Below are 26923 nucleotides of genomic sequence, written 5' to 3' on the forward strand. Positions count from 1 at the left end.
GACGCTTTGGGGGCGGAGTGCACGCGAAAGCATGGCGTCACTCAATTCGTACCGCTGATGTAAAGATATCAACGTGGCATATGAAACCGTATCATTCATCGCTGACTCCTATATTCGTCAAAATAAAATGTTTCCTAATTCAAACTTGCTTTTTTTATTGCCCAATAATTCGGAAAATTGCATGGCCCCTTTCCGTGCAACAAAAACGATCGGCGACTGTACTCATTTGCATAACAGATCGAATTTCAATACAAGGAAATTTCTATATAACGAAGCGAATTGCCGATTTTACTTCTTTGTTATATCAAGGTCAGTGGCGTAGATATAGGTCGTCTGGCACCCGGGGCCCATAGGTCTTCTGTCAGCCCCCCCCCCCCCCCCCCCCGGCTGTAGTCGAGGAAGGCGAGGACATCAACAAGTTCCTGGTGTCTTCAGACGTATATGACAACCCCCCCCCCCCCCCTCTGGCCCCTTGCACCCGGGGCCCGCGGCCCCCCGGCCCCCCCTGTTGCTACGCCACTGATCAAGGTTTAAGTGTATAAAGAAATTTCCTGTTCTCTACACGGGGGTGGCAATGTGGGCTTGTTCGTTGATCATCATGGAACGGCATGTAGTGTAGCGCAGCAAAAACAAGAACACAAGAAGAAATGAAACACAGACACAAGCGCCTAATTATGTCTGTGTTTTCCTTTTTCCTGTGTCCTTGTTTTCGTTGCATTACACTACATGACATTCAATACTTTCACTGTCACATTCATGAGCACTGAAAACCTAGAATCAACTAATATCTTGCCTGATTTGCCATAATTAAAAAGAAAAATGTGGGTATAGTAGGTCTAATTGAGTTCTGGGGATTTTAGTATCACTGACATATAGCTTTTTGGAATGTTTAATCGTTTCTTCTGTTAAGGCAGAGTACATGCTCAACTGCTACAATAAGTGTGAACGTAGGCAAAAACGACATTTTTGGCCCTTGCATCAATTTTATGGCATGTTGCGTGATCTAATCAAGTGGTTTCAATTTGACGAAGTTCTCGATTTAACAAAATAAGACCTCACAACCCAATAGAATTTATTAACTAGACTTACTGTACTTTATAACCAAAGTACTGTATAACTATAAGCAGCTACAGCCGCCATGAGTGGCGAGCAGAATTGAAATGAAAATGCTTTAGTCGAAACACGCTGAGCACTGCTGCTAAAGTATGCGCCACATGCATTGGGCAACTGTGGGAACCGCGGTGCCACACACAGTTATTCAAAGCAGCATATAAAAGTGCCGTGGACTCAAATTGGTTAGTAAATGCATTCGGAACCAGTCTTTCGATTACTCAATTAATATATCAGCCACACACTCGCATAGCACGGCCACGTGGCAAACGTGGCCATGCGGACGCTTCACTATGTGCGGATCGGCTTGTTGCAATATTGGGGCACTCTATGGGTGCATGTTTAAAGCACAACGTTTTTTGCCTATCGTGTGATCGTTGCGGGTGCTCCATGGCTGAGTGTATTGCATGGTACAGAATTGGCCCCAGTACCAAAAGTACACAGGTAGGGCGGTCCGTGCAGATGAAGCGTGAACGCGAGCTCAACATAACCACGTCGTCATTATTCTGTAGCGATTATTTATGCGAAAGCGTCAAATGGCCCATTGAGCAAAAAAGCCGGCGTCTGTCGTCTCAGCGAAATGGAACCTCAAATCCCATTGGTTGTGACCACATTGCGAGCGTGCCTTTAGGGAGCAGAGCGGGTGAAAGGGTACATCTGCCATAACTCTAGTGCGCCAGGTGTTTCGTGAGGGGAGAGGGCGCCGCCGCAATGCCACGTCATCCTTGCTCTCGCAAGCCGGTGTCCAGTCCATATCTCCCCCACCCCCCCCACTTGCTTAGCTGCTGCACGTGCCCAGTGGGGCAATGTCTCCACTAATGTCTCTTTGGAGTGCCATCACTAGTTTAAAACCTAATATCAGTACCCTAGCAAAAAAAACTGATAGAAATTTCTACAAGTCTCTTAGGAATATGTATAGGTTGTATGGGTCCTTCTAAGAGTGATATATATTCCTACCTGACCCATAGAACTCTTTACCAGACTGGCAGGCAGCAGATAGATCTCACTGTGCTGCCTACAAGACCAAATAGCATGATGTATCAGTCTTTTAAACCCAGGTAGAGATCATCATATGACATACAGGAATCTGATTGAGGCACTGATAAAGCATGTTAGAAATAGCACACAAGCCGGTGCCCACATGCCGGAAGAGACGTTCTTAAAATGAACTGAATATACAACCCTGAATGCATTGCCTGCCATGTGAACAGATTAACAAACACAGTTGGGATATTAGAGTATCAAATAAAAATGAAGTGTGTAAACTGTGCAATTATCAAAACTTTTTACAGCTTGTATGCAGATATATTATCCTAAACATGTTTCAACATAAATTAAAGCACACGTTTTCAAAGCACAGCAGCGTTACTTAGCCTGTGAAACTACATTGGGGAAGTTGCATGAGAAAAGTATCAGTCCATCTTTGTAGCAGGCGTGCTCCAGTTCTTTTAATACAAAATTACATTTACAAATTTTGCGAGACAGATGTGCAACATTTAATGCATATTCAAAACAGAATTACTGTCATCATCATCATCATCATCATATTTATGTCCACTGCAGGACGAAAGCCTCTCCCTTCGATCTCTAATTAGCTCTGTCCTGCGCCAACCGATTCCAACTAGCACCCGCAAATTTCCTAATTTTGGCGCACCACCTAGACTTCTGCCATCCTCTACTGCACTTCCCTTCTCTTGGTACCCATTCTGTCACCCTAATGGTCCAACTGTTATCTAATCTGCGCATTACATGACCTGCCCAGTGCAATTTTTTTCTCTTAATGTCTATTAGAATATCATCTATACCCGTTTGCTCTCTTGTCCAAACTGCTCTCTTTCTGTCTCTTAAAGTTATACTTAGCATTCTTCGTTCCATCACTCTTTGCACGGTCCTTAACTTGTTCTCAAGCTTCTTTGTCAGTCTCCAAATCTCTGCGCCATATGTCAGCACCTGTAAAATGCACTGATTGTATACTTTCCTTTTCAATGATAATGGTAAGCTCCCAGTCAGGAGCTCACAATGTCTGCCGTATGCGATCCAGCCCATTTTTATTCTTCTGTGAATTTCCTTCTCATGGTCAGGGTTTCCTGTGATTAGTTGACCTGGGTAGACGTACACCTTCACAGACTCTAGAGGCTGACTAGCGATCTGGAATTCTTGTTCCTTTGCCCGGTTATTTATCATTATCTTTGTCTTCTGCATATTAATCTTCAGCCCCACTCTTACACTCTCCCTGTTAAGGTCCTCAATCATTTGTTGTAACTCGTCCGCAGTGTTGCTGAATAGAATAATGTCATTGGCAAACCGAATGTTGCTGAGGTGTTCGCCGTCGATCCCTACTCCTAAACCTTCCCAGTTTAATAGCTTGAATACTTCTTCCAAGCACGCAGTGAATAGCATTGCAGAGATTGTGTCTACTTGCCTGGCTCCTTTCTTCATAGGTATCTTCCTACTGTTGTAATAAAGTTTATTTACAAAAGCAAAACAAAGCACTTTCAAGACTGTGGATACTAACTGTAGCTCTAACATGTCAGGCTGAGTTTGTGAATGCCATAAATTAGACACTAGCAACGTGATTTCATTAAAGCTACTTTCTGGGCTAGTTGGTGCATACTTGATTTGAAAATTATGACAACGCTAATGCATCCATCCACAAAGGAACAAGGACAAGACACAAGCAACATGACTACAAACATGACTAGGGTTTATTTTACACTCCATTATCTAAAGAATAAGCAAGCAACTTCAGCCACATTTAAACAAACACATAAGAGGAACAACACAGACTGAAGTACCAACTTCACCATGCCCATTTGTGCTCACAGATGCTGTATAGAACACCAGGTCTAATTGGCACATGCTTTTATAATATTACAACTTCATATGAAGCTATTTTCTCTAGACTATGCACTTTTGCATTCATCCCAAAGGTGTTGTGATATGTGACAGAACACAAGTGAGCTTGAGCAAAAAGAACAAACTGGCATGGCACACTGACAAGAAGCAAGGAAACAGGACAAGCATCGCTATTGGTACAAGATCTACAGCAATATATCAGAACATGACAATACAGCAATATTATTTAAGCAAAAGTGAGTACAGATCTGAGAACTTATTCAAGTAAGAGCATGGATTTACCATTTTTAAAACCACACATTCATGAACAAAAACACCTAAACATCAGTGAACATATTGCAAAATCAGAAGACACAATTCTTCACTGGGTGCTAGTTCAACCACCGCACGTCGAAATGTGTAAAAGTAGTTTAACCTGTGTAGCCTTCAGCACGTGACTGCAAAGAAGACTATCAGAACAGGCTTCATGTATAGTGTTTGGAGTCTTTGATTCAAGCCGTAATACACTGTTAAAATAAAATTTCACAGTTTGCTTGTTTCATTCAGAAAAAAGATAGTGTCCTAGTCATGCCGCCACAGTTAACGGATAAACTTGCACCAGCTACATTGAGTCAAAGGAGAAAATAAAGTGAGGAAGACAGATGCACAGTGTGAAAATGATGCTGTTGTATCAAGTAGCATAACTGCTCACTTAACATTCAGCTGCTTTCCATGCCTCTGCATACAGACTGAGAAGCTTTACCTCTTCACCATCTGCTAGTGAAGCACTGTTTGTTCACTGTGATCACCCACTCAAGGCAGTCACGTGGTTAAGTAGGGCCCTTCGCTACATGTAAGGACACCGACCTGAAACTGTGCATAAGTCCTGTAAAATATTGTCATGTTTTGGCTACTGCAACTGTTCATCAGCAGCTGCGTCACTGCTGCCAACATGCAGACCATGCAATTCCCCAAGCACTTAATTAACAAGCGTACAATAATGAAGAGTGGCAAATTGGGCTAGCTGGTTCATTAGGAAAACAGGAAGCTATCGCAAGAAAAAATAAACACTCCAGAATTTTGATGGCTCTGGCTTGTTTAATATATTCAAACATCAAAAAGCTGATTATTACAGAATGCCATAAAGCATGGTGCACTGTTACCAACTGCTGTTTTTTAAAGCTATAACCTGTTATTACCAGACATTCATGTACCATGGCTGAAGACATACTGTTCATCGTTGCCATGTCTTGAGCACGGGAATTAGTCTCTTTCTTAAAGGTTTCGTATTGTCCATTCAAAAATATTGTTGTCTATTTCTATAAACACATAAAGGCGCATAACTTCGCTGGGTGTTACGTAAACTAGTGGCTCCTCTCTCCTGACGCAGACTGAAAGGTGCTTTGCATGGAGAATTTCAACAGGAAATAGTTTCTTGCATTTCAGAATTATACAAGAATTCGCTCCAGTAAGAATTCTACAAATGAGAGAAAATGCACCTGAGAAGCTGACAAATGCACTGTTTTTAGTCTTTATAGTTCAAGTGTACTGGAGAGAGTGGAATGTTTGTTGGTTGACGACCATTCGGTAATATTCAGTGACACTTGTTGAGTCACAGCCACGGTTGTGGACTACAGCCTGTTTTTCACTTTCATCCATGTTCAAGAACAGCTTTCCAGTGCCTAACAAAACTGTCTGCTGACCAGCTCTCCTCTCCTGTACACCAAAAAAACTCACTGCTTCTGGTGAAAGATTTAAACTAGCTTTAGCTGCCTGTAACTTTCGAGCAAGTACATAACATTCCAATATTTGTAAAGGAACATCATTAGCTCCACTGACCAATTTCACAAGAAGTTCATTTCCGCCTTCAAATACAAATGAACAATGCGACCAATGAGGTCCTAGTTTAGCCGCACTTTTAGGAAGATGCAGGATTTCGTGTACATTCTATGCCATTGCACCCAATCCATACAAAGACTGTGCTCTCACAACAAACTCCGAGAGAAGATCGGATGATCTCATTATGGTCATCTGAAGTGACGGTGTCTAGTAGAAGTATATAGACACCCTCCACAAGCAAACTGGAATGTCTGACATACTTATCCGGCAAAAAGCTATGAAGGCATGGTAATGAATAATGAAGAACCCACCACTTCCATTCACTAGCTTTCCAGATTGTGAAGTCTGATAATCTTCGTGGTGTACGTGTGAACCAATTCGGTGGCTTGATTGCCAATAACCTGCTGTTTAAAGAGGCTAAACTTTGTTGTGAACCAATTGAAACATCTTTTCTCTTTTAAACATGATCACATTTTTATTCTTTTTAAGCTGTTGTATGGTGTATATTTGTTCCAACAATCTTTCCTTTCTGAATCCTGGGCTTAATAGTTGATTTATATGTATTGTCTTTTGTGATAATATAAATGCATTATTTCTGACTAATTTTTTGGGCAAATGAGGAAGCTTGCTTCTCCTTGAAGCACATTACACCTATACAACACACAGATACTGATAGACTATAGATCTGGCAAACTAATATGAATACACTATTACACTAATAAAAAGAATACACTAGTAGACTTGTACAAGCAGAATAGCACAGATACGTCCAGAATAGAACTAAACGTAATTTTATCAGTGTATCAGTTGTATTGTTTCATAATGCAATAGAAAAAAACTGATATAATTTTTATTAGGTTGCCCTATCAGATTTGTTTTCTAGTGATCTTTCAGTGTAAATGCATATCAACTTTTTGACTAATGCTAATAACTGAACACATGGCTTTTTGTGCTGCAATTTTTCTTGGACTCCTGTTTCCCTTAAACTTATACTGTATAATATGCTTGCAAGATAAAAAAACTGGAGTATGCTTCATCAATCCAGGATATACCTACAAAAAACACAACTCTCATATTTAGTTGAAGCCATACAAAACCAACCTGTAAATTTTATTGCAGCTGCTTATTCCCAAACCGTAAGCTTATCAACAATTAAAGCTTGCCTTGATTGGCCAGGCTTGTCAACAAAAAAACTTACCCATTTATTTCACAAATTCTCAATTGAAACATATGTTATTACCTCCTTGTATCTCATTGAGAATGAACTACAACCTCAAGGTACAAGTGCCAACTTGCCAAACCAATCTTTACTATTCCTGTAAAAGGCAGCCTCAGAACACACACACGCACACACATATATATCAATGAGCTACAAGGAGGTAATAAAAGCATGTTTCAATTGAGAATTTGTGAAACAAACAGGTAAGTTTTCTTGTTGCCTAGCCAATCAAGGCAACCTTTAATTGTTGATATGCTTGCGGTATGGGAATAAGCAGCTACAATAAAATGTACAGGTTGGTTTTGCATAGCTTCAACTAAATATGAGAGTTGTGTTTTTTGTAGGTATATCCCGGATTGATGAAGCATACTCCAGTTTTTTGATCTTGCAAGCATATTATACAGTATAAGTTTAAGGGAAGCAGGAGTCCAAGAAAAATTGCAGTACAAAAAGCCATGTGTTCAGTTATTAGCATTAGTCAAAAAGTTGATATGCATTTCCATTGGAAGATTATTAGTAATATGAATACCTAAGTACACGGTGCTTAATAAGAACGGAGTGTTTAATTTTGTAGGTAAATGTGTTAAAAAGACTAGTCATGATGTGAAAATCTCTTCATTTTACTTTTACCACCCCACCTTACCACCTTCTATCTTTACACACACACACACGTACGCACACACACACACACACACACACACATATACCATGGCACCCATTCCGTAACTCTAATGCTCCATACGATAGAAAATACGATAGAAAATTGGGCAAGTTGTTGAAGCTTCATGGCAGCTACTGCATGACAGATGCCGACAAAAGTAATAGAACGGGACAGGGTACAGCACTATCAAATGAAGTTTATTGAAAGAAAACAACCAATACATAACACACATCACGTGACCAACACCCGGCCACCTAGCATATGCAGATACATACCAAAACAACCTTCACATCACCGAATGCACATGTTTTGACGGCAACACACATGTCACGGCTGATTAATCAATGTAAAAAAACAATTACTAAGGCACAATGCAACTCAGTGGCTTAACTTAAGATCTAACACGGCAACCTCGCTATCTTGCAGCGAGATGGATGGCTGGCTAACACTTAGTGAGCTTTTCTTTCTAATGTGATAAGCCTCCATTAATTCATGTGAGAGCTTTTCACACGTGTGTGAACAGCAGAATAGTACTTTCAAAAACTGGATGACGCCCAATGCTGCAACAATGCACAGAAAGGTGTGGATGCGGAAAAACCCTTAAAGAAACTATGGTACTTCCTTAGTCGAATGTTTAAGCACCTTCCAGTCTGACTGATATATATTTTGTAGGCTTCAAGAAAAAGGAATCAAATAAACATTTTGTGTGCAAGAGACAAATTATATGCTATATTTCACTTTGCAGTCCTCCCTGCTCAGACACCTGTTGTGAAGAATGTGCTTGTTTATTGCTTCACATATTCCCTTCAGCTTATATTTAAATGAAAACCCAATCCTCTCCTGGAACTTAGAAGCCACCTTTTTCTGCCTGTGCGACAATTAATAGAGGGGATAATGGCAACTTTGTTCCGCTCTTGCTCCTTAAGCTTCTTCCACCCTGGTTGCACCTTAAGTTCCTTAATTAACGTGTTTCAATATAAAAAAGCCACTGAAACTGAATAACCTGCCTCATTAAGCCTTGTCACCAGATTCCTTACACTTTCAAGGATAAGGTGAGGATAGCTCTTGGTTGGGGCATCTCTAATTGTGTGAGTGGCAATACTGTACTTAATAAGTTTTGAATGGCTAGACCTATAATCAAGAAGGGGCTTAGAAGTTCTCGACTGATATCCCCAGCATACGTGATCCCACATAAAAGTAAGCCTGATATAAGAAGTTGCAGCACATATTTTTTTCTGGAACTTCTAAAGTGAAGTTGAAACCTTGCTATTGTTCTCTAAATAGCTTCAGTACTTCGATGACAGCTCTGCGAAAGTTATCATTTGCTCATGAAAAACAAATAATCATCCACGTATCTGAAAATTTTAAGAGCAAGCCCACTCAGGTTTTGATTATTTTCTGGTCAACATAACTTAAAATATTACTGAGCACTGGTGCAACACCAGAACCTATGCAGATGCCAGCATTCTGGACACATATTTTACCTTCCCACTAGACCAAAATTGACCTTAAATAGAAATCAAGAAGCTCCAGAAAGTTTGCAACAAGAATTTTACACCTTTCAGCAAATTCCAGCAAACCTGTTTGATTGTGTATGCAGTCCTTAACAAACTACAAGAGACGCATCTGCGGCAAAGAATTGTATAGAACTTCTGCATATATACTAAAGCCTGCCCATTTTCCCAGATTATGCTCCTGCAGGAAGGGTACAACAGTCTGAGAGCTGGCAGCAAGGAATTGGTCGTTGATTTCCAGCCTGTCAAGGTGTGTCTGCAGAAATTCTGAAACATGAAGCCATGATTTATATTCCGACACAATGGTTCTGAAATGGATTCCCTAAGCTTGTGTGTTTTGCACTGAAGAAGGCGCATAAAAGAAGACCTTTTTCCACCTTAACATCATTTGAGACTGTTGTCAAACCAAACTGATTCAACTTCGTGACAGCTCAACATTTTATGTCAGCTATATTGGTATAAATTTCATTAAAATTTATGTCAGTGGCTGACACACCCTCCTCCGGAAAAGTGCTTTCCAACATGACAACACAATGTCCTTTTTTGTCTCCAAGAAACCTCCAAGTTTCTGCCCCATACGTTAGCACAGGTAGAAGGCAATGATTCTATGCTTGATTGTACACAATTATATATATATATATATATATATATATATATATATATATATATATATATATATATATATATATATATATATACTTTGTATTCACCATCCAGGGCCAGGGATCAAGAGAAGCCAGACACCACTGACCAATTTCTGACAAAAAGAATTAATTTTTTACCTTATACATCTTGTTTTTACTGTACATGTCCCTCACCTCCATCCAGGTTCCCAACATTTATATCTAAAAAGGGTCTGTCCTGAAAGTAATGTCAGTAAATTTATTGTGATGTGACTGTATGTCAGAGCGGTCTAACTGGTTGAAACTAGTAGTGACGGAATCCAGCTAAGCAGCGGTTCGTCACTCAGTGTGCTCCGAACATTGGAGAGTGTTGGACGGGCCTGTCCGTGAGAGCTGTTTTTTATTCTTGTGCAAGTGAAAATGCAGCGCTCATTAGAACAAAGATTTGCGATCAAGTTTTGTGTGAAACTTGGCAATACCGCTGCGCAAACTGTTACTATGCTCAAGATTGCTTATAAAGAACATGCCCTGTCAGATTGGCAAGTGTTTCGGTGGCACAAGGCCTTTTGGAAGGCCGGGAAGAGGGCGACGAGAAGGACTGCGCTGGATGGCCATCCACGACCGCTACGACTGACAATGTGACACGAGCGAGGGAACTGTTGAACTCAGACCAATGATTAAGTGTTCGTTTACTGGCCGACATGTTAAACGTTCCGAAAACTCAAGTTCATGAAATTATTACAAACGATATCGGCATGCTGAAGGCGTGCACAAAAATGGTTCCAAAAGTGCTCACTGACAACGAAAACTCACGCCGCGTGGAAACGTGCCAAGTAAATCTCAACATGTGCGCAAACGTGAGCGAAAATTTTTGGACAACGTCATTACAGAAGACGAGACTTGGGTATTTGAATATGACCTGGAGACCAAAAGGCAATCATCTGAGTGGCACACACACTCGTCCCCTCCCCAGAAGAAAGCCAGGATGAGCAAATCAAAGATCGAGATCATGCTCATCGTTTTTTTTTTTTTACATCCACGGACTGGTCCATCATGAGTTTGAAGAACCTGGAACCACTGTGAACTCCAAATTTTATGTGGATGTCCTCAAAAGACTGAAACGCAGGGTTCAACATATCCAGCTGGACATTTCACACAACTGGAAGTTGCACCACGATAATGTGCTGGCCCACAGTGCCTTCATCGTCACCGACCACCTGGTTAAAGCAGGGGTGCCAACGATCCCCCAGCCCCCGTACAGCCCAGGCTTGGCTCCCCCCCCCCCCCCCCCCCTGACTTTTTTATGTTTCCATGACTCAAAACACCCCTGAAAGGCAATCATTTTGGGACAGTGGACATGATCAAAGCAGCTAGCACCACAGCATTAAAGGCCATTCTGGAGGAGTACTACAGCAACGCATTTGAGAGCTGGAAGTCTCACTGAAGCCGATGTATTGACGCAAAAGGAGAGTATTTGAAGATTTTTAAACTTTTTGTAACAACAAATTCAATAAATGATTTTTAATCGCCTTACTGACATTACTCTCAGGACAGACCCTGTACATGCACCTTGAAGGTATGTATGTGGAAAGCATTTCAACCTCTGCTTGCTTTTCTGGCAGGGAATAAAATGGCCTTTTGTCTCTAAACCACTTACTTTTAAACTATTCCATTTGGTTCATTTTTCTAACTTCTCCAGAGTTGCATTCACAACTTTCATAGTTAACCGGCTCCGTTTTCATTCTTGCTTCCTAAATTATGCCCTCCTGTCATGCATAATTTGGAAGGCCTTCTGTTAGCAATGGGTATTGTATTTCAAGACTATCAGTTCAATGTTGCATGAAGAAACCTATTCTTGGAGTGAATTATTGTTCAGCTTGATATCATGATACTGCTGCATGGTTGTTATTTAACTCTGCAAGAGAATGGTCCTGCCATCCTACCAAGAGTGCATTTCATGGGTATTACTCTCTTTCTTTTGACATTAGTTTATGAGGCTCACAGATATGTATCTGTGTCAACAATAACACCTGACATCTAATTTTGTGCAACATGCACTACATTTAATCAGATAAAAGTTGCATGTTTTGTCTCTTGGACCAGTCTGCTCAATGGTAGGAGCTCGAGACCACAAATTAGAATGGTTGGCCAAGATCTGTGGTGTATGTCCCGTGTTATGCATCTGACAAGATTTCATGGTGGCAAGAAGACATATCAGACATGATGTGATCTTTCTAATTATTGTGCACAGAGTTATCAGCATGATAATATCCTTAATGCTATAAAGAGTACCTACAGCAAGCAGTCTATATGCTTATGCCTTTTTGCTGCTTACGGCAACAAAATCCAACATCCTTTGAAACATGCTCACTTGCTGTCGGATGCACAAAATGAAGAACGCTGCCTTCTCTAAATTTATTAGCAACAAGAAAGCCACTCTGGAAGCAATTATATACATACACAGCAACACACACTAAAACCTACAAATGGGAGAAACACACAAACTAGGCTAACAATAAAAGAAACCTGACACCAAACAAGCGTTGCACGTTACTCAAGTATGCACATTCAACCTGAGTTAGAGAGATAGATGGTCGACTCCCGCACTCCTGTGCATGCATGTGGATATGTTAAACCTTAGCTACTCTTTCTATATCACAACTATCCCCATGTTTGTGAAATCTGGTGTACAACCGCAAGAACAATGATGGCTTGACAGGTGGTTCACCTTTCACTGAGTTCTATAAGGTGGATTCATCAACTCTTCCAGCCAATGTACACATTACCACATGAAAGCAGCAGCTTATAAACAGCACAACACCATACAGCACAAATTATATATTTTCCACGTGTTATTAAACTTACATCATTAAAGTACATTAGAATTGGTGCTAAGGCTGGTGCACAATATATGCATATACTTTAAGCAATCAAATAATGCAGGAGCTTGGAATATGATTGACTATTCTCGGAACTGCTTTGATAATACAAAAGTCAAGGCTTTGTTTTTGGCATCACCCACTCCAATTCGTTTTCTTTTTCAATTGAAGCTTTGGCAAGGTTTGTGCCATGCGCATCGACCGTGATTTTTCCTTGTTCGTGCACGGCCATGACCATAATACAAGAAAATCGCCCCGGTAACGCAGTGGTCCCTGTCTACCTTCTTATATACTTTACCGCAATACATTACGTATGCTTCACCGCATATCATGACTGTATTGCGGCAAAGCTGATTTTATGGAACTGACATATGTAACGGACCTTTTGTTCTTCTGCTGCTCGCATGAGCATAAGCTCGAAAAACCACAAAATACAGACTTGGCTTGCTGCTAGTTGATTTCTAGCTAACATTTCGAGACGTCCACGCTGTTTACAAAAAAATCGGTGAAGTTTCTCGCGCTCGGACGCGCTTCAAAAGGCAGCGTGACCACCTATAATTAAGGCAATCATAAGCGGCAACGAAATCCACACAAGGTACATCAACTTCCACAAAGCTACTGGGCAACGCCATCAATAAATGGCACAGGGGCCACCCAGGAGCTGGCAAAAGCTGCGATGACATCCACACAAGCCACGTCGCTTTCCACAAAGCTATTGGGCAACACGATCAGTCACAGGCACAGGTGAAGTCCGCAAAACACTACATGGGCAGAACCACTACGGCCATACTCAATCACTTCGCCACAAGCTCTCACATTTAACGACATCAAACAGCTACAATCACTTCTCTACAGCCACGGACACAGGCGAAGACCGCACGGGCAGAACGGAAGCACCGATTCAGGGCTCTCGTAGCGTTCATCGCTTTAGCGCCACCTATTTAAAAATAATATACGGAGCCAAGCCAAACCATTATTTAGCGTCTATTTGGGTGAACCTAACGCTTTTGGGCCCTAAGCGTTCGAACGACCAGGGCACTATAACGCTTACCCCCCCTTTCCACTCCGTCGACCGGGTCGCAGGAACGGCGGCCGGCAGGAAAAACAAATTGTCGTCGAAATTCTACAAAATCATTGGCAAGGAAAAATAAACGTGGAGGATGAGTTTTGAACTCCAACAAACATATGTGGATATTTTTCCAACTATATTTGTGATGGTCGCAAAAATGCTGGTAATTGATTTGGCGTGGAATGACCCCTTTCAAAGCGAGCAGGATGCCTTAGAACAAGCGAGACATAAGAAAGAAGAAGAAGCATGTGCTTGCTGCGGTAAAGCTAGGGAAACGATGGAGCATGTTTCATTAGAATGCGAAGACATCTGCCCAGTGGTCGATTTAGGCACTGGCCTCCTTGAAGCAATTGAGTTCAGCGAGAGCAGGGAAAAATAAACATGCATGTCCGCAATAGAGATTAGTAAGAAGCGATTGGAAGATTGGTGGAAGAAAAGTAGGGAAACGACAAAAACGGAGACGTATACAAAAGCAAAGTTCGCAATAGGGGGTCAGAAAACTTGGTTGTGGGAGTTCATGGTGTTTTTTTTTTCTTAACTTAGGCAGGACATATATAGCAGTATAATAGCAAGAGCTTGATGGCGCACCCACCGCCCCGTTCCAAAGAGGATGGTGCCGTGGATTGTTTATAGAGTTCGTAAAGTACACAAAAGTTTCATTGTGTACGTTGTAAAGTTCGATTCTGCGCTGGAAAGTGGAAACCACCGTAACGTTTGGCGACATAACTATTACACTCATTTTACCTATTAAAAGTTGTCCGTGTATGCATCGCGTGTTCAAAAAGAGAATAGCGCATATAGCTCCACTGCGTACCTATCTTTCGCACCACCGTTATATGCTGCCGCCGTACAACGCAGAAAAGCTAGCTTTGCAGTTGGGAAAAAGTTCCATGACAAGGCCTGCAGTACAGCAGGTTATGAAGCAGTGGGATGAATCTTTTGCAGGCTTTGTACTGAGATAGACATCCAAAAACATTAAAAACAAGCGATGCTTGCCTTTCTTTGAATTAAACAGACTCGATCAACCTAATGCACATATCGGGCGCAGGTCTTGTGAATAAGTTTACCATGCAGATCACCTGCCTTTTACTACACCACACAGCAGTAAATCCTAATATTATCTACGACATTATGTTATCTATATATATTGCTACGGAACAGCCGCCACAGTGAGGCTGCACTGAGGAAGAAGAAGACGACGTGGGCCCGCTTGATATAGCGTCGCCATTTTGGCCTTCCGTTAGCTTCCCTTCCCTGTAAATAAATTGTATATAGTATTTGGCTCCAGCTACACGTAACATTAATTTGGTGGAGGTGGACGTTCCCCGTACACTTCATGGAGCTTCGCAGCGGTCGCAACAGCGACAGTGCAACTTCGGCTCCTGCTGGCGGCACTTCATCTACGCAACCGTCTCCGCCTGCAGCCCCGACCTACGTCGCCGTCTTAAGGCGCCGTAAGGTGCCCTTAAGGCGCCGACAGCGTTAGCAGAAATTAATAACTCGAAAATCAGATACCGAATATTCCTAAAATAAGTAAATATTTCACTGTGTAATAATACAATACTTTAAAAACCTATTTATGTTTGCGCAGATGCACGTTGAAGTGTTAGAACCTTGGCAAAGCAAAACGCTGCAGTGATCCAATCCAATCCAAGCTCTAGCCATCGTCGTTAGTCTTTATTTTATGGGGTGGCCTTAAACTGCAGCAAAAGATGCTTTACCTCGTCGGCCTCGGCCTCGGAGATGTTCGAGACATAACTATCAAAGGTTTAGAGATAGTAAAAAAATGCTCGAAGGTGTACCTCGAATCGTACACATCGGTGCTGTCAGTCGGCTTGGCGCATCTAGTGAGTTTGTTCTCGTGTAAAATGTCGCTTCTTCAAGCGACTTTCAGTGAATTAATCAGTGGCGAAGGCTGCCTTCGTGGTTCGCATTCTAGTGTGTGAAGTACTACGCCAGTGTTCTTACTACCCGCGGATAGTGACAATGGTTGCTTGCAATGTATTGAGTTGGGAGACATGTTTGTGTTTGACTTCCAGGTTCTAAGTAATGATGAAGGCGGACGTGTAGTGTCACAATCTGTTCATTAAGGATGGTAATTACGATATATGAAAGAGCGCAAACGGCAGTATTACACTGCCTGCGGTACCATTCAGATGGGATCTGTCTGAAAACAGGTTGTTATGCGAGCGGGTTGTTGACGTTACATTACCCTTCGATATCATTTTTGTTCACCGCGAACGCGTATTCACCGTAATTACTACCATCAATAAAACTATTCCAGTTTTGGCATCAAGTGTCGTAGAACGTCGTGCCCACCAATCTCAAGAATTTAGAGTTGAGGTTTAATTTGGTGTGTAAGTGCTGTTGTAATTAAATTGCAGATATTTTCTGACCATTGTGCTCACGAATCACTTTGTTCCAGGAAGAATTTTATGGAAAACAACTCATAGTCGCTGACCGCGAACTTGTGGAGCAAGGATGTGGTGCGTGCAATGTTTGAACTTATTCTTGGGTGTCGGTTACACGTCTTGTGGGTTGTGCAAGTACTCATTCATTTATCGTGTCGTCAAATATTCCTATTGGAAATTAAAGCCAGCAGCATTTTGTTTCTTCGGAAAAAAAAAAACGCTATTTAAAGCTTCTGACATCTATGAGCATTTTGGAAAAGGTGTTCCTGGTAGAGCTCGTAATTCGCACAAAATATTTTCTGGGATGTGTATGTCAGACAGATCACCAACTATGTCTTAAGATTAAGCCTTATGAACTGTTTAGATTGTTGAATCCGAACATATATAGATGACTGACATCCCTACTTTATTTTTTAGTAATAAAATCTGCAGCACAGTAGTGCGCCAGGTGTTATGGTGGGCCGAAATAATATCAAAGTACCCTGTCAACATCGCATAAGTATAATGGGATGCCAAACCAGTGTAGTCCTTTTGAAGCCAATGGTTAGGGCTTTTCGGCCGCGACTGAAGCGTCCCAGAAGGACTTGGATGTTAGAGGTTTTCTGTGTGCATGAAGAACATTCGCTAAGATGGGCATGCAGCAGCTCCCGCAAGCTGTAACCGCTTTTGGACAGACTAATTGTAAATTTCTATGGTGTGAGTAATTCGTACGAGGGTGAATCAGAAAGCCTTTGCCCCTATTTTTTATTAGCCAAAATAAGGTACATACAGGTAATTGCAAATAAACGTACTATTCTACGTACCTTACACTGTTTCCACATAGTCCCCACATCGGTTCAGACATTTGTCCCTTCACTAAATTTGAGATGCCGCTGTGGTAGAATGTACCACATTAGAAAATGTACTAGTAGAAAATGTACTAGCTCACCAAGCTCTCAATTCTTTTGCAGAAATAAATTTGTTGTTACCTGGATGTACTTTTATATGCAATAATATTAAAGCTGAGGAATGACAAGAGTGCTCCCATTATGTTTCAAGCCTATTTGATTGCAGCAGGCACATTCCACTTCATTTGAGCTGCCAATTTGTGTTTACATAAATGGTACTAAAACACGCTGAAAAGGAAAAAATAAGAAGTTTGGAATATGAGCATACTTCATATTTTTTTATCACTTAAATTAATAAGGCTGGCCAGTTAAGTTTTGGAAAAATATTCTGGACATCGTTACTTTGAATGTTGACACTTTGCAACATTAGTTACTAGTATACCGTGGTGCCTTGCATAATGAACTTGATTCATTCCATGGATGGGTTTGTTCTGGGAGATGTTCCAGTCTACGGGACACATATTCTTATTGTTTCCTATGAGAAACCTATTGGTTGGTTTTCCAAATTTTTTTAACCATTCAAAAACTCTCCAAAGCATTGCAACACATCAGAAACAATTTGTCAATGTATTTACTAAGGAAGGAGGATATTCAAGCTTGAGGAATTGACACCCACCTTCGCTTTCAGGGACACCTCTCAGTTCACTCAGAGTCTGTACTCCCTCAGCTAGATGGCACGAAAGACTTTGTTGTGTGTTTGGTCTGGCCTTTCAGATTGTGGCAACTCAGGCCCATACTGGACCTGGCAATTTTGGCAGCATTTCCTGCAACAACAAGAAGGCAAATGGCACGAAATCTGTGACATCACAGTGGTGTCACAGACTACAGTGATTCATAAATGGCACTCTTCCATGTGAGGAGTGTGCGGAGACTTTTGAAACAGCAATTTACCAGTATAGCCTGATCTCATGTTCTTGATAAAAGGGAAACTGACACAAAATTTTAGTATGTCACTATTCTTACTTCTTTAGGTAGCTGTCATCTCATTGATGATACAGTACCTCGATTCCTCAAAAACCCCTCGAATAATCACTTCCAGTACCTTTTAGTTGACCATTTCAAAATTTGCACCAAGTGCAGTGCGGCTCAAGCAGGAGACACTATTCATGTCACTGAAACTTAGGGGAGCAGCCTTGTGGTGGTGCATAGACACCGCCTAATTAGATAACTAGCCTTAATTAATTAATCAGCTTCTAAAGTATAACGATTAAATGAAAAGTATCGATGAGAAAATTGTCGCATAACATGAAAAACTCCCAATATGGCTTTCTGTTGCTCAATACATGCTACGTAAAAGTGTTTTTCCGAGCGTGAAAGAAGCCCACAAATGCATGCAAAATTGCCACGCCGCTGGCCACTTGAGGCACTGTGCGTGTATTCGCGGGCTTCTTTCACGCTTGGGAAAACACTTTTATGTAGCACGTATTGAGCAACAGAAAGCTGTATCAGGAGCTTGTCATGTTGCTCTACGATTTTCTCATTTAGACTTTCATCTAATTATATTTGAGAAGTTAAATAATTATATTAGGACTAATTATGTAATTAAGTACCATTAAAAAAGTAATCTGATTATCTCCAAGCAACGGCAAACAACATTACTTTGGTTCTGTCCAGCTACGTGGCATCTGCATATTTTTAAACTCTGGCTAAACTTAGCTGGGACACCCTGTATATGTATATACTAACAAGCCAGAAAGGAGCACTATCACATTTCTCAACGTTTCAGAAATTTTTAGTGTATGGCAATTGCATATCATTGCATAAACAAAGGGCTGCATATATTCAAGGGCAGCCTAATTTCATGCAGTTGTAGACATTGCTTCTAATTTACATGGGAAAGCTGTGTATAAATGAATAGCCATAATTTCATAGAGAAAGCTAAACAAGGTGTGCTCCCTCATAACTGCAACAGGCAACGTGTGCAGCTTCCTAGCTGTTTTTCTTTTCTTTGTCTCTGTTTCATGCTTATAGACAGTGAAAACAACTCTTCCATTGTTCACTTACAGCCGAAATGCTTGACGCTGCTGTGCAAGATGATGTGGCCTTTCTTGTCGTTGGTGATCCACTTGGGTATGTTCTCGTGTTACTTGGTGCAATATCTTGATTTTTTTTAAAATTTATGAAATGCGCTACATCACCAAGGGATAATTTAGTAGATTATTAAACAATTCAAAGGCCTTCGAGGTTTACGATATCAGGCTGGAGGCTGACTCAATGCTTGCCTCTGAGCATCCCGCACCTGCAGTGCACCAGCACAGCATGCCACCATTCAAGCCGCAGTAGTCCCCACAAGAGAAGCTATGGCTGTCAAAATGCCTCCTGCATATTCCATTTCCAAGGGTGCACAACTTTCGAGGGTTCGTTCCTGACTAAGGCATCTGACCGGCAAGGAGCTCCAAACTTAACCACGTCACCCATGACCTGAAGAACCACTTGCAAGATAATTTTGCACGTTTGCAGACGCACGAAGTAACAACTTTTACTGTGTAGTGCACGGTGGTGCTCAGTCAAAGACCAATCTCCAAGTCGTATATCTCCGGTCATTTGAAACAGTATGTTGCAGTCAGGCTGTTAGTGTAGTCAATTATTTGGTTCTGCAGAGTCTATGCATTCTTCTTCAAGAACATGTAAAGGCACGAACTTTTCTTTTTTGTAGCGCCGACATGCTTTGCGTGAATTCCAACATTGTGGGCATGAGTTCTCATGCACGGGTAAGGTAAATGGGTCATGCAATACTTTCTTGACATGTTAGAGCCTTTTTTAATTGCTAAACATTGCTGCCATAAACATCTGAACACAATGTTACTCTTTGACATCCAGCTAACATTGCCCGAGGAGCTCTGTGTGGTTGATTTTAACATTTAGAAACTCCCACTTTACACTTGCCATCGTGGAGTAAACACAGTGGCTACTAGTCAAATTTCTTTAAACATCAGAACTAAAGCTTGCTGTATTACAGAAGCAAGCATGGGGAAATCTCATTATAGATAGGGACAATTCATGCTCTCCGTCAAAAAAAGCCTGTAATGCCTGTGAGCTTAGACAGATGTTAAAGAACTACACTGAACCGGTTCAGATTGGTTAATATGCTTTCAAAATTGTATTTTCATTCCTTTGCTGGGAGATGGTTGATTGTTTCAAGAGAAGTGCAAGGCAAGTCAGTCGGTTGTTGTTTTTTCCACTTTCACATGGAAACCTTGACTCTGGTCCATCAATGTGATCACACTGATTTCGAAGTATTTTGTTGTATTTCAGGTGTTTTAGTTCAGGAATAACTCGAAGCTTGCTAGAGTGATCTTTTTTTAAAGTTTAAAGCAGGATCTGAATACGGAGCTTTCACAACATTAACGATCTTGCATCTGTGAACTGTATTTTTCTGGTGTGAGGATCCTAGGAAAAGCAAAGATAAAACTGTGTGGGAATTGTTAGAAGCTTCTCACATTCTAATTATTGGTCAAGACTGTGTCAGCCAAACCTCATTTTCTTTATATGATGCTGAAATGTGATAAGTTCTTTCCTTTGATAGTGTGTTCTACGCTTTGCCACCCCTTGTTATTGCGTGTTTGCATTGTACGTGTATATGTAGCGCAGTTTCTATCAAAGCAAACAGTTGTAAGTGTGGGGCCCATGTATCAATCTGCTCTTTCCTTTCGCTTGTTTTTCTATTCTGAGGTTTTGCACGACAACATTATGTCTTACTTTGCCGGGGACAGTCAAATAGCAGGTGGTATATGTCGTCGTAGCCACACGATCATGGAGAGGACATAATTCAATATAGGACGTCCTTGGTGCAAGCATTTCTGAGGAGGAGACAATCTAAGAGGGTGTTGCGGAGCCTGAGTATCTAGCTGGTACTGCATTATAAGATTGATGGCTTTGGGCACTGCGAAACAGTTTAGCACACGCAGTTCATTCATGAGACCTTGTAAAATTCTCCATGTGTCCGACTGGGCTTCCAAAATTGCCGTGAGCTGTTCCTGCCAAAGCACCCACCATTTCATTTCCTTTAATCTCGCATTGAATTGGAACCTACTGGAATATCGCTTGTTAACCCGGCATCCTAAGCAAGGTCTTTTTAGGAGACCGTAGGCCAGACGCGCATCTAGTATTTGTCCTAGAGTAGTATTTTCAATATACGTCAGAGCCATCGAGGTATCAGCGATGACGACCCGCTTTCTTAGCATCTTTGACAGTTTGAAGCCGACGGCTGGTAAGATGGGGCTACAAACTTTGATGTCATTGATGACAAAAGATGACTTAATTGGCAAGCATGTTTTTCGTGCAGCTTCGGAGTAGCAAATGCTGATCATGAGCTTTCTGTGTGCCATCAGTGTACACGAGAACGTAGTCTTGGTATCTTGGAGGACTCGACCACAGCCACCCGAAGTGAGCGGACGTGCCGTCGGCGCTCTCCGGACCCCGAAATCTGCCCGAAGAGAACGTACGTGCCGTCGGCGCGCACTCCGAACCGATCCGACGTGAGCTTTGGCCGTCGCCCCCTGCCCGGGCCTCCCGAGGCGCGAGCTTTGCCCGTCGCCCCCCGCCCGGGCCTCCCGAGGTGCCGTGCGCTGTGTGTGCCAGTCACCACGGAATACGCACGAATCCCCTCCGTTTGCGCCGCTGCCGACCGCTAAACCTACATCCGAACTTTTTTGGACCGTATCGATGTCGGAAAGTCTGCTCCTGGCCAGCCGCCGCACTGGGTCTTGCCTCGCTAGAGGCTAAGCCAATCACTGGTAGCGCACCCACCCCCAACAGCCATGGAGGTGCAATCGCAGGGCGAAGACCTCGACCCGACAACGTTCAGACCCAGTGAGTGGACCACGATACTCCGCGCGTACAAGGGAGGCAAACCAAGCCCGGAAACGCTGGTTGTGCCTCCTCATGCAGCCCCTGTTCGAGATAAGCCTGCCGCGCCCGCCGTCGGTGCTCCGGCCGACACTGCCCCTGCGACCTTCAAGCCGACATACCGTGCTCAACAACAACAGCTGCGCGTGACGCACGCAATCGCATTGCGAAGTAAGCAACTTGCTTCACTCCCTCCCGGCACTATAAGGGTAGTCTTCCGACCAAGAGGAGGCCTCGCTTTGAACGGAGCCATGGCGCAGCCACTCATGAAAGCTCTGCGAGTCACCGCCGCTGACCGGGACCTAGGAGAGTTTCACCTCCGGATTCACCCGACGAATAACACCTTCACGGTCGCTACACCTCACGAGTCAACGGCCCTTCACCTCGTCCAAATCAAGGAAGTGATCCTTCAAGAAACCAGTTACCCCGTCGCCGCCTACATCGCACCGCCGCCCGCTGCTGCGCGCGGAGTCATCTCGCAAGCCTACTGGGCGGAAACACCGGAAGAGATGCTACAAGACCTCCAGACTCGCAACCCGGAAGCTGATATCATCGCAGCCCGCAGAATGGGTAGGACCCTTTCCATATTGATTACATTTGCGCATGGCCCAGTCCCTCACACCATACGCTACATGAGTGTAGTGCATAGATGCACGGCGTACAAGGGAAGTCCAGACGCGTGCACAAACTGTCGTCGACCGGGCCACAGACACGACGTGTGCCCCCACCCCAAGAGTGGTCTCTGCCCGCGGTGCGGGGACAAGCATGAGCTGCAAGATGTTCCCTCCTGCATCCCGATCTGCATTCTCTGTGGGGGGCAGCACCTCACGGGCACCGGCTCGTGCAAGGCAAGAAATACCGCCACCAAACGACTTATCCCACCGCCCCAGAAGTCAAAGTTCCCCACCAAGAAGGACTTTCCCCCGCTTAGCACGACCCTCCCGTCTACCTCTACATGGGCTTCCAAGGTTGCCAAGACGAACATCATGACTTCCCAGGACTCGGACGTGAAGGCTCTGCGGGATGAGGTAAGGCAGCTCAAGGCAGCCCTCTCTACCTCCACCCCTGCTCTACCCCCCCCCTCCACCATCCCCATCTTCCTCATCCAACCCGTCCGACCAACCTCCTCAGAAAAAGAGGAGGCCTGATGAGAGCCCAGTCCAACCTATAGACCTGGAAGCCAAATTTCAGGACCTCGCCCAAAACCTAGAATCCAAGTTCACAGAGCGCATTACTGCGCAGGTCACTGCACAGTGCCAGACTATGATTGAAGCAACCATTACCGGTATAATAGATAGGGTCATATCTAGCATCATGGCCAAGGTTGAGGAGCGTTTAGCTAACCTTATATCTGGACTGTCAGCGGCCTCTCCTCCCGCAGTCCCGCCTTCTGCACTCCTCCTTCGCCCCGCCACCCTTCAACATGGCTCCTCCGAGGCACCATAATTCCTTACAAATTATTCAATGGAATTGCAGGGGCTTTCGGCGAAAGCGCGACCCTCTGCAGCAGATTATCGCCAATTCTTTGTCCCCACCAGACATTATCGCTATCCAGGATGCCAATGTTTGCAGGCAACTGCCAGGATACGCTGTTATCCCCTCTGACTCCACTGATCTTCCTCGGGTGGTTACATACGTCTGTAACACCTTGCATTACGCGGAGCACGACGTTACCTCTCCTATTGCTCACACCTTCATCGAAATTTTACCCCACACCCCTGCACAATCTCCCCTGTTCATGCTTAACTGCTATCTTCTCCCACGACAGCCGATTCACCTACTTGCTCCACTCCTCAAATCCGTAACCCAAATGGCCGGATCAAACCCCCTACTGGTTGCCGGTGACTTTAACTGCGCTCACGTGGACTGGGGCTATCGACGCACCAACCACAGAGGCACAGTTTTATACAATAATACGCTATTACTTCACCTGACCATCTTTAATGATTTTAGCCTACCTACGCGGGTTGGTAACAGTGTTACTGCCGATACTAGCCCAGACCTCACGCTTGGTAGAAACTTGGCTCACCTACAGTGGGAAAGAACGCAAGCCACACTAGGCAGCGACCACCACCTGATTCGCATAGCGGTGAACTATCGCCGACCTCAGCGCAAGTTTACCGCTAGGCACACTAATTGGGATCAGCTCCGTAAATTTAGGCAAGCGCAGCCAGCACAGGGCCCCTTCGACCTAGACACCTGGACTACTCAGTTACAGAAAGACATTCGCCAACATACCCAAACGCTCGATACTACCCCAGAAACCCCCGTTATCGACAGTAAGCTCGCCCACCTTCTTGAAGCTCAAGAGAACATAACGCGAAGGTGGAGAACTCAAAAGCACAACAGGAAACTAAAACTCAAACTCACCCAGCTTCAATCCCAAATAGAACAACATAGTGCCACTCTTTGCAAAGCTAACTGGGCTCAGGTTTGTGACGGCCTCCGAGGCAATCTCTCCACAACCCGTGCTTGGCACCTGTTACGCCATATGCTCGATCCCACGCAATCTAAAACTCAGACGCGTCTTAGCATTCGCCGCCTCACTCATAATCATCGGCAGGACACCGACGCCTTCCTCGCGCAGGTGAAATGCACCTATACCACCCCAGGTCCTCCTTGCAAACATCCCGAGTACACGGGCTCACCCCAACCACAGCTTGACGCTCCTATTACAGAATCTGAATTTCGCGCAGCCCTATTGAAATTGCGCAATACCACACCCGGGGAAGATCAAATTACGAATGCTGCCATCCGAAATCTTGATGATGTCTCCATATCTCACCTCGTTACCTACTTTAACGAGTGCTGGGAGGCAGGTACCCTCCCTGCCTCCTGGAAGCATGGAAAAATTATATTTATCCCAAAACCTCACAAGCCCATCACCCTCGAGAACATCCGCCCCATTTCTCTTACATCTTGCCTCGGCAAGACCTTTGAGCACATAATCCTTGCCCGACTGACAACGTACATGGAAGAAAATCACCTTTTCCCCCACAGTATGGTCGGCTTTCGTGCGCATCTATCTGCGCAGGATGCCCTACTTCAAATTACGCATGATGTGCTTGATGATACCATCCCCCATCTTACTAAAGCCATCCTGGCGGTTGACCTCATTAAGGCATTTGACAGAATTCGACACGCTGCCATCTTACGGGAACTGCAGGAACTACAGGTAGGCCCTAAGACCTACAACTACGTTCGCGCCTTCCTCTCTGGCCGCACTGCCTCCTTGCACATTGATCAGCTCAGCACACCCTCTTATACACTCGGTGAATTTGGAACCCCGCAAGGCGCGGTCCTCTCCCCCCTTTTATTTAACATTGCTCTCATCCCCTTAGCCCAGAAGCTCAATCTCATCCCACACCTAAAACATACTCTGTACGCTGATGATATTACCGCATGGACCACTCATGGCTCAGACGGGGAAATTGAGGAAACTCTACAATTAGCAGTCGACACGATCTCCGCTCACGTATCATCTATCGGACTCGAATGTTCCCCCTCTAAGTCCGCGCTCCTCCTAATTAGACCAAAATCTGCCGCTAACTCACCCATCCAAATCACTTTACAAGGATCCCCTATCCCCATCACTCCCACCCTGCGCATCCTTGGCCTCTACCTGCAGGATTCCGGACGCAATGACCATACCCTTAAAACACTGAAGGCCTCCACGCAATCAGTGTTGCAGCTTCTACGCCGCGTATCTTCCCTGCACAAGGGTTTAGACGAAGCAGACAACATGAAAGTTGTACATGCTTTTACGCTTAGCCGCATTCTGTACGCCACTCCATATCTCAAGCTGAACTGCACGGAAACCGAGCGCGTGAACGCCATGATCCGCCTTGCAACTAAGGCAGCCCTCAACCTGCCTCGCAGCACTAGCACAGCCAAACTCCTTGCACTAGGCATGCATAACACGCTTCCTGAACTAGTTGAGGCGCACCTTCAGACGCAGTATTTAAGACTTGCCGCGAGCGCCACTGGCCGCCATATCCTCGCCTCCCTTCGCATCAACATACCCGCTAATCAGTCAACCCTTATAGCCATTCCTCGACACATTCATACACCCCTTGTAGTGAAACCCCTTCCTCGAAACGTCCATCCCCAATATCACATCTCTCGCCGCGTAGCTCGCGCAAATGCCCTCCACAAGTATTACGGACAAGTCGAGAAAGCCATCTGGGTGGACGCCGCATGTACAACGCATGAAGCTGTAGCAGTTGCTTACAACCCATCCTTACCCCGACCCCTAACTCACCATCTTCCCTCGGGCTCTACACCTGAGGAAGCAGAGGAGACCGCCATCGCCTTAGCCCTTGCCCTTTCGGATGCTGAATACATCTTTAGCGATTCAAAGACTGCTTTGTCCAACTTTGCCAGAGGCAGAATTCACAGCCCTGCCTGGAATTTGTTGAACATCCCCACCCAGAATTTACCACGCAGGGTTGAGCTCCGGTGGGTGCCGGCTCACTCTGGGAACCCCGGAAACGAGGCTGCCGATAAATTGGCCCGAGGATTAATTTGCCGGGCTCAGGACAGCCTCGATCCGGGTTTCTCGAGGGAGCGGGTACACAGCTTTGCGGAACTCACGCAAATACCCCGTTTGGACCGTCGGACTTACCCTCCTCCCCACCCTTCCCTGACGCACTCCCAACAGATCCTCTGGAGACGCCTCCAGACCCGCTCTCTCCCATCCCCTCAGCTGCTATCCCACTACTGTGGCATCTCCCCTACATGCTCCCTATGCGGAGACCCTCACGCCACTCTCTCCCACATCCTTTTTGGCTGCCCTGCCGATCCTCCCCCGCAGGGACAGCCCGCCATCTCAAGCTGGGAGGACTGGGAGGTCCTGCTCTCGTCGACGGACCCAACATCGCAGGTTACTGCGGTGGCTCGGGCTGCCGACGTCATGAGCAAAAGGAGCATGAACGTTTCGACGTAGTGCGGGACCGTGCGGTGGTCCAGGGACCCAGAGGAGTCCAAACTCACTTGCTATGAATAAAGTTTTTCTGTCTGTCTGTTGGT

At 44.2% G+C, this 26923-nt stretch overlaps 2 protein-coding genes across 2 annotated transcripts in view; both read left to right on the forward strand.

Moving 5' to 3' along the window:
* The first annotated feature begins 15398 nt into the window (after positions 1-15398).
* The window catches only part of LOC126526299 (diphthine methyl ester synthase-like), a 61244-nt gene continuing 49719 nt past the window's right edge, over positions 15399-26923 (forward strand). The window contains exons 1-3 of the mRNA XM_050174205.3: positions 15399-15596; positions 16175-16235; positions 19054-19117. Coding sequence (XP_050030162.1) covers positions 15462-15596; positions 16175-16235; positions 19054-19117 — 260 coding nt within the window. The 5' untranslated portion in view covers positions 15399-15461. The remainder of the gene's footprint in view (positions 15597-16174; positions 16236-19053; positions 19118-26923) is intronic.
* On the forward strand, positions 21762-26916 carry LOC129383633 (uncharacterized). The gene is made up of 2 exons (XM_055068246.2): positions 21762-22923; positions 26709-26916. Exons 1-2 carry the CDS (start codon positions 21808-21810, stop codon positions 26838-26840), a joined length of 1248 nt encoding a protein of 415 aa, XP_054924221.2. The 5' UTR covers positions 21762-21807; the 3' UTR covers positions 26841-26916.

Source organism: Dermacentor andersoni, chromosome 8, assembly GCF_023375885.2.
Source record: "Dermacentor andersoni chromosome 8, qqDerAnde1_hic_scaffold, whole genome shotgun sequence".
NCBI lineage: Eukaryota > Metazoa > Arthropoda > Arachnida > Ixodida > Ixodidae > Dermacentor > Dermacentor andersoni.

Coding starts and splice junctions, on each gene's coding strand:
- LOC129383633 (XM_055068246.2), top strand. CDS start 21,808: ATGGAGGTGCAATCGCAGGGCGAAGACCTCGACCCGACAACGTTCAGA. Junction 22,924..26,708: donor TGAAGGCTCTGCGGGATGAG/GTAAGGCAGCTC, acceptor CCTCCCCCGCAG/GGACAGCCCGCCATCTCAAG.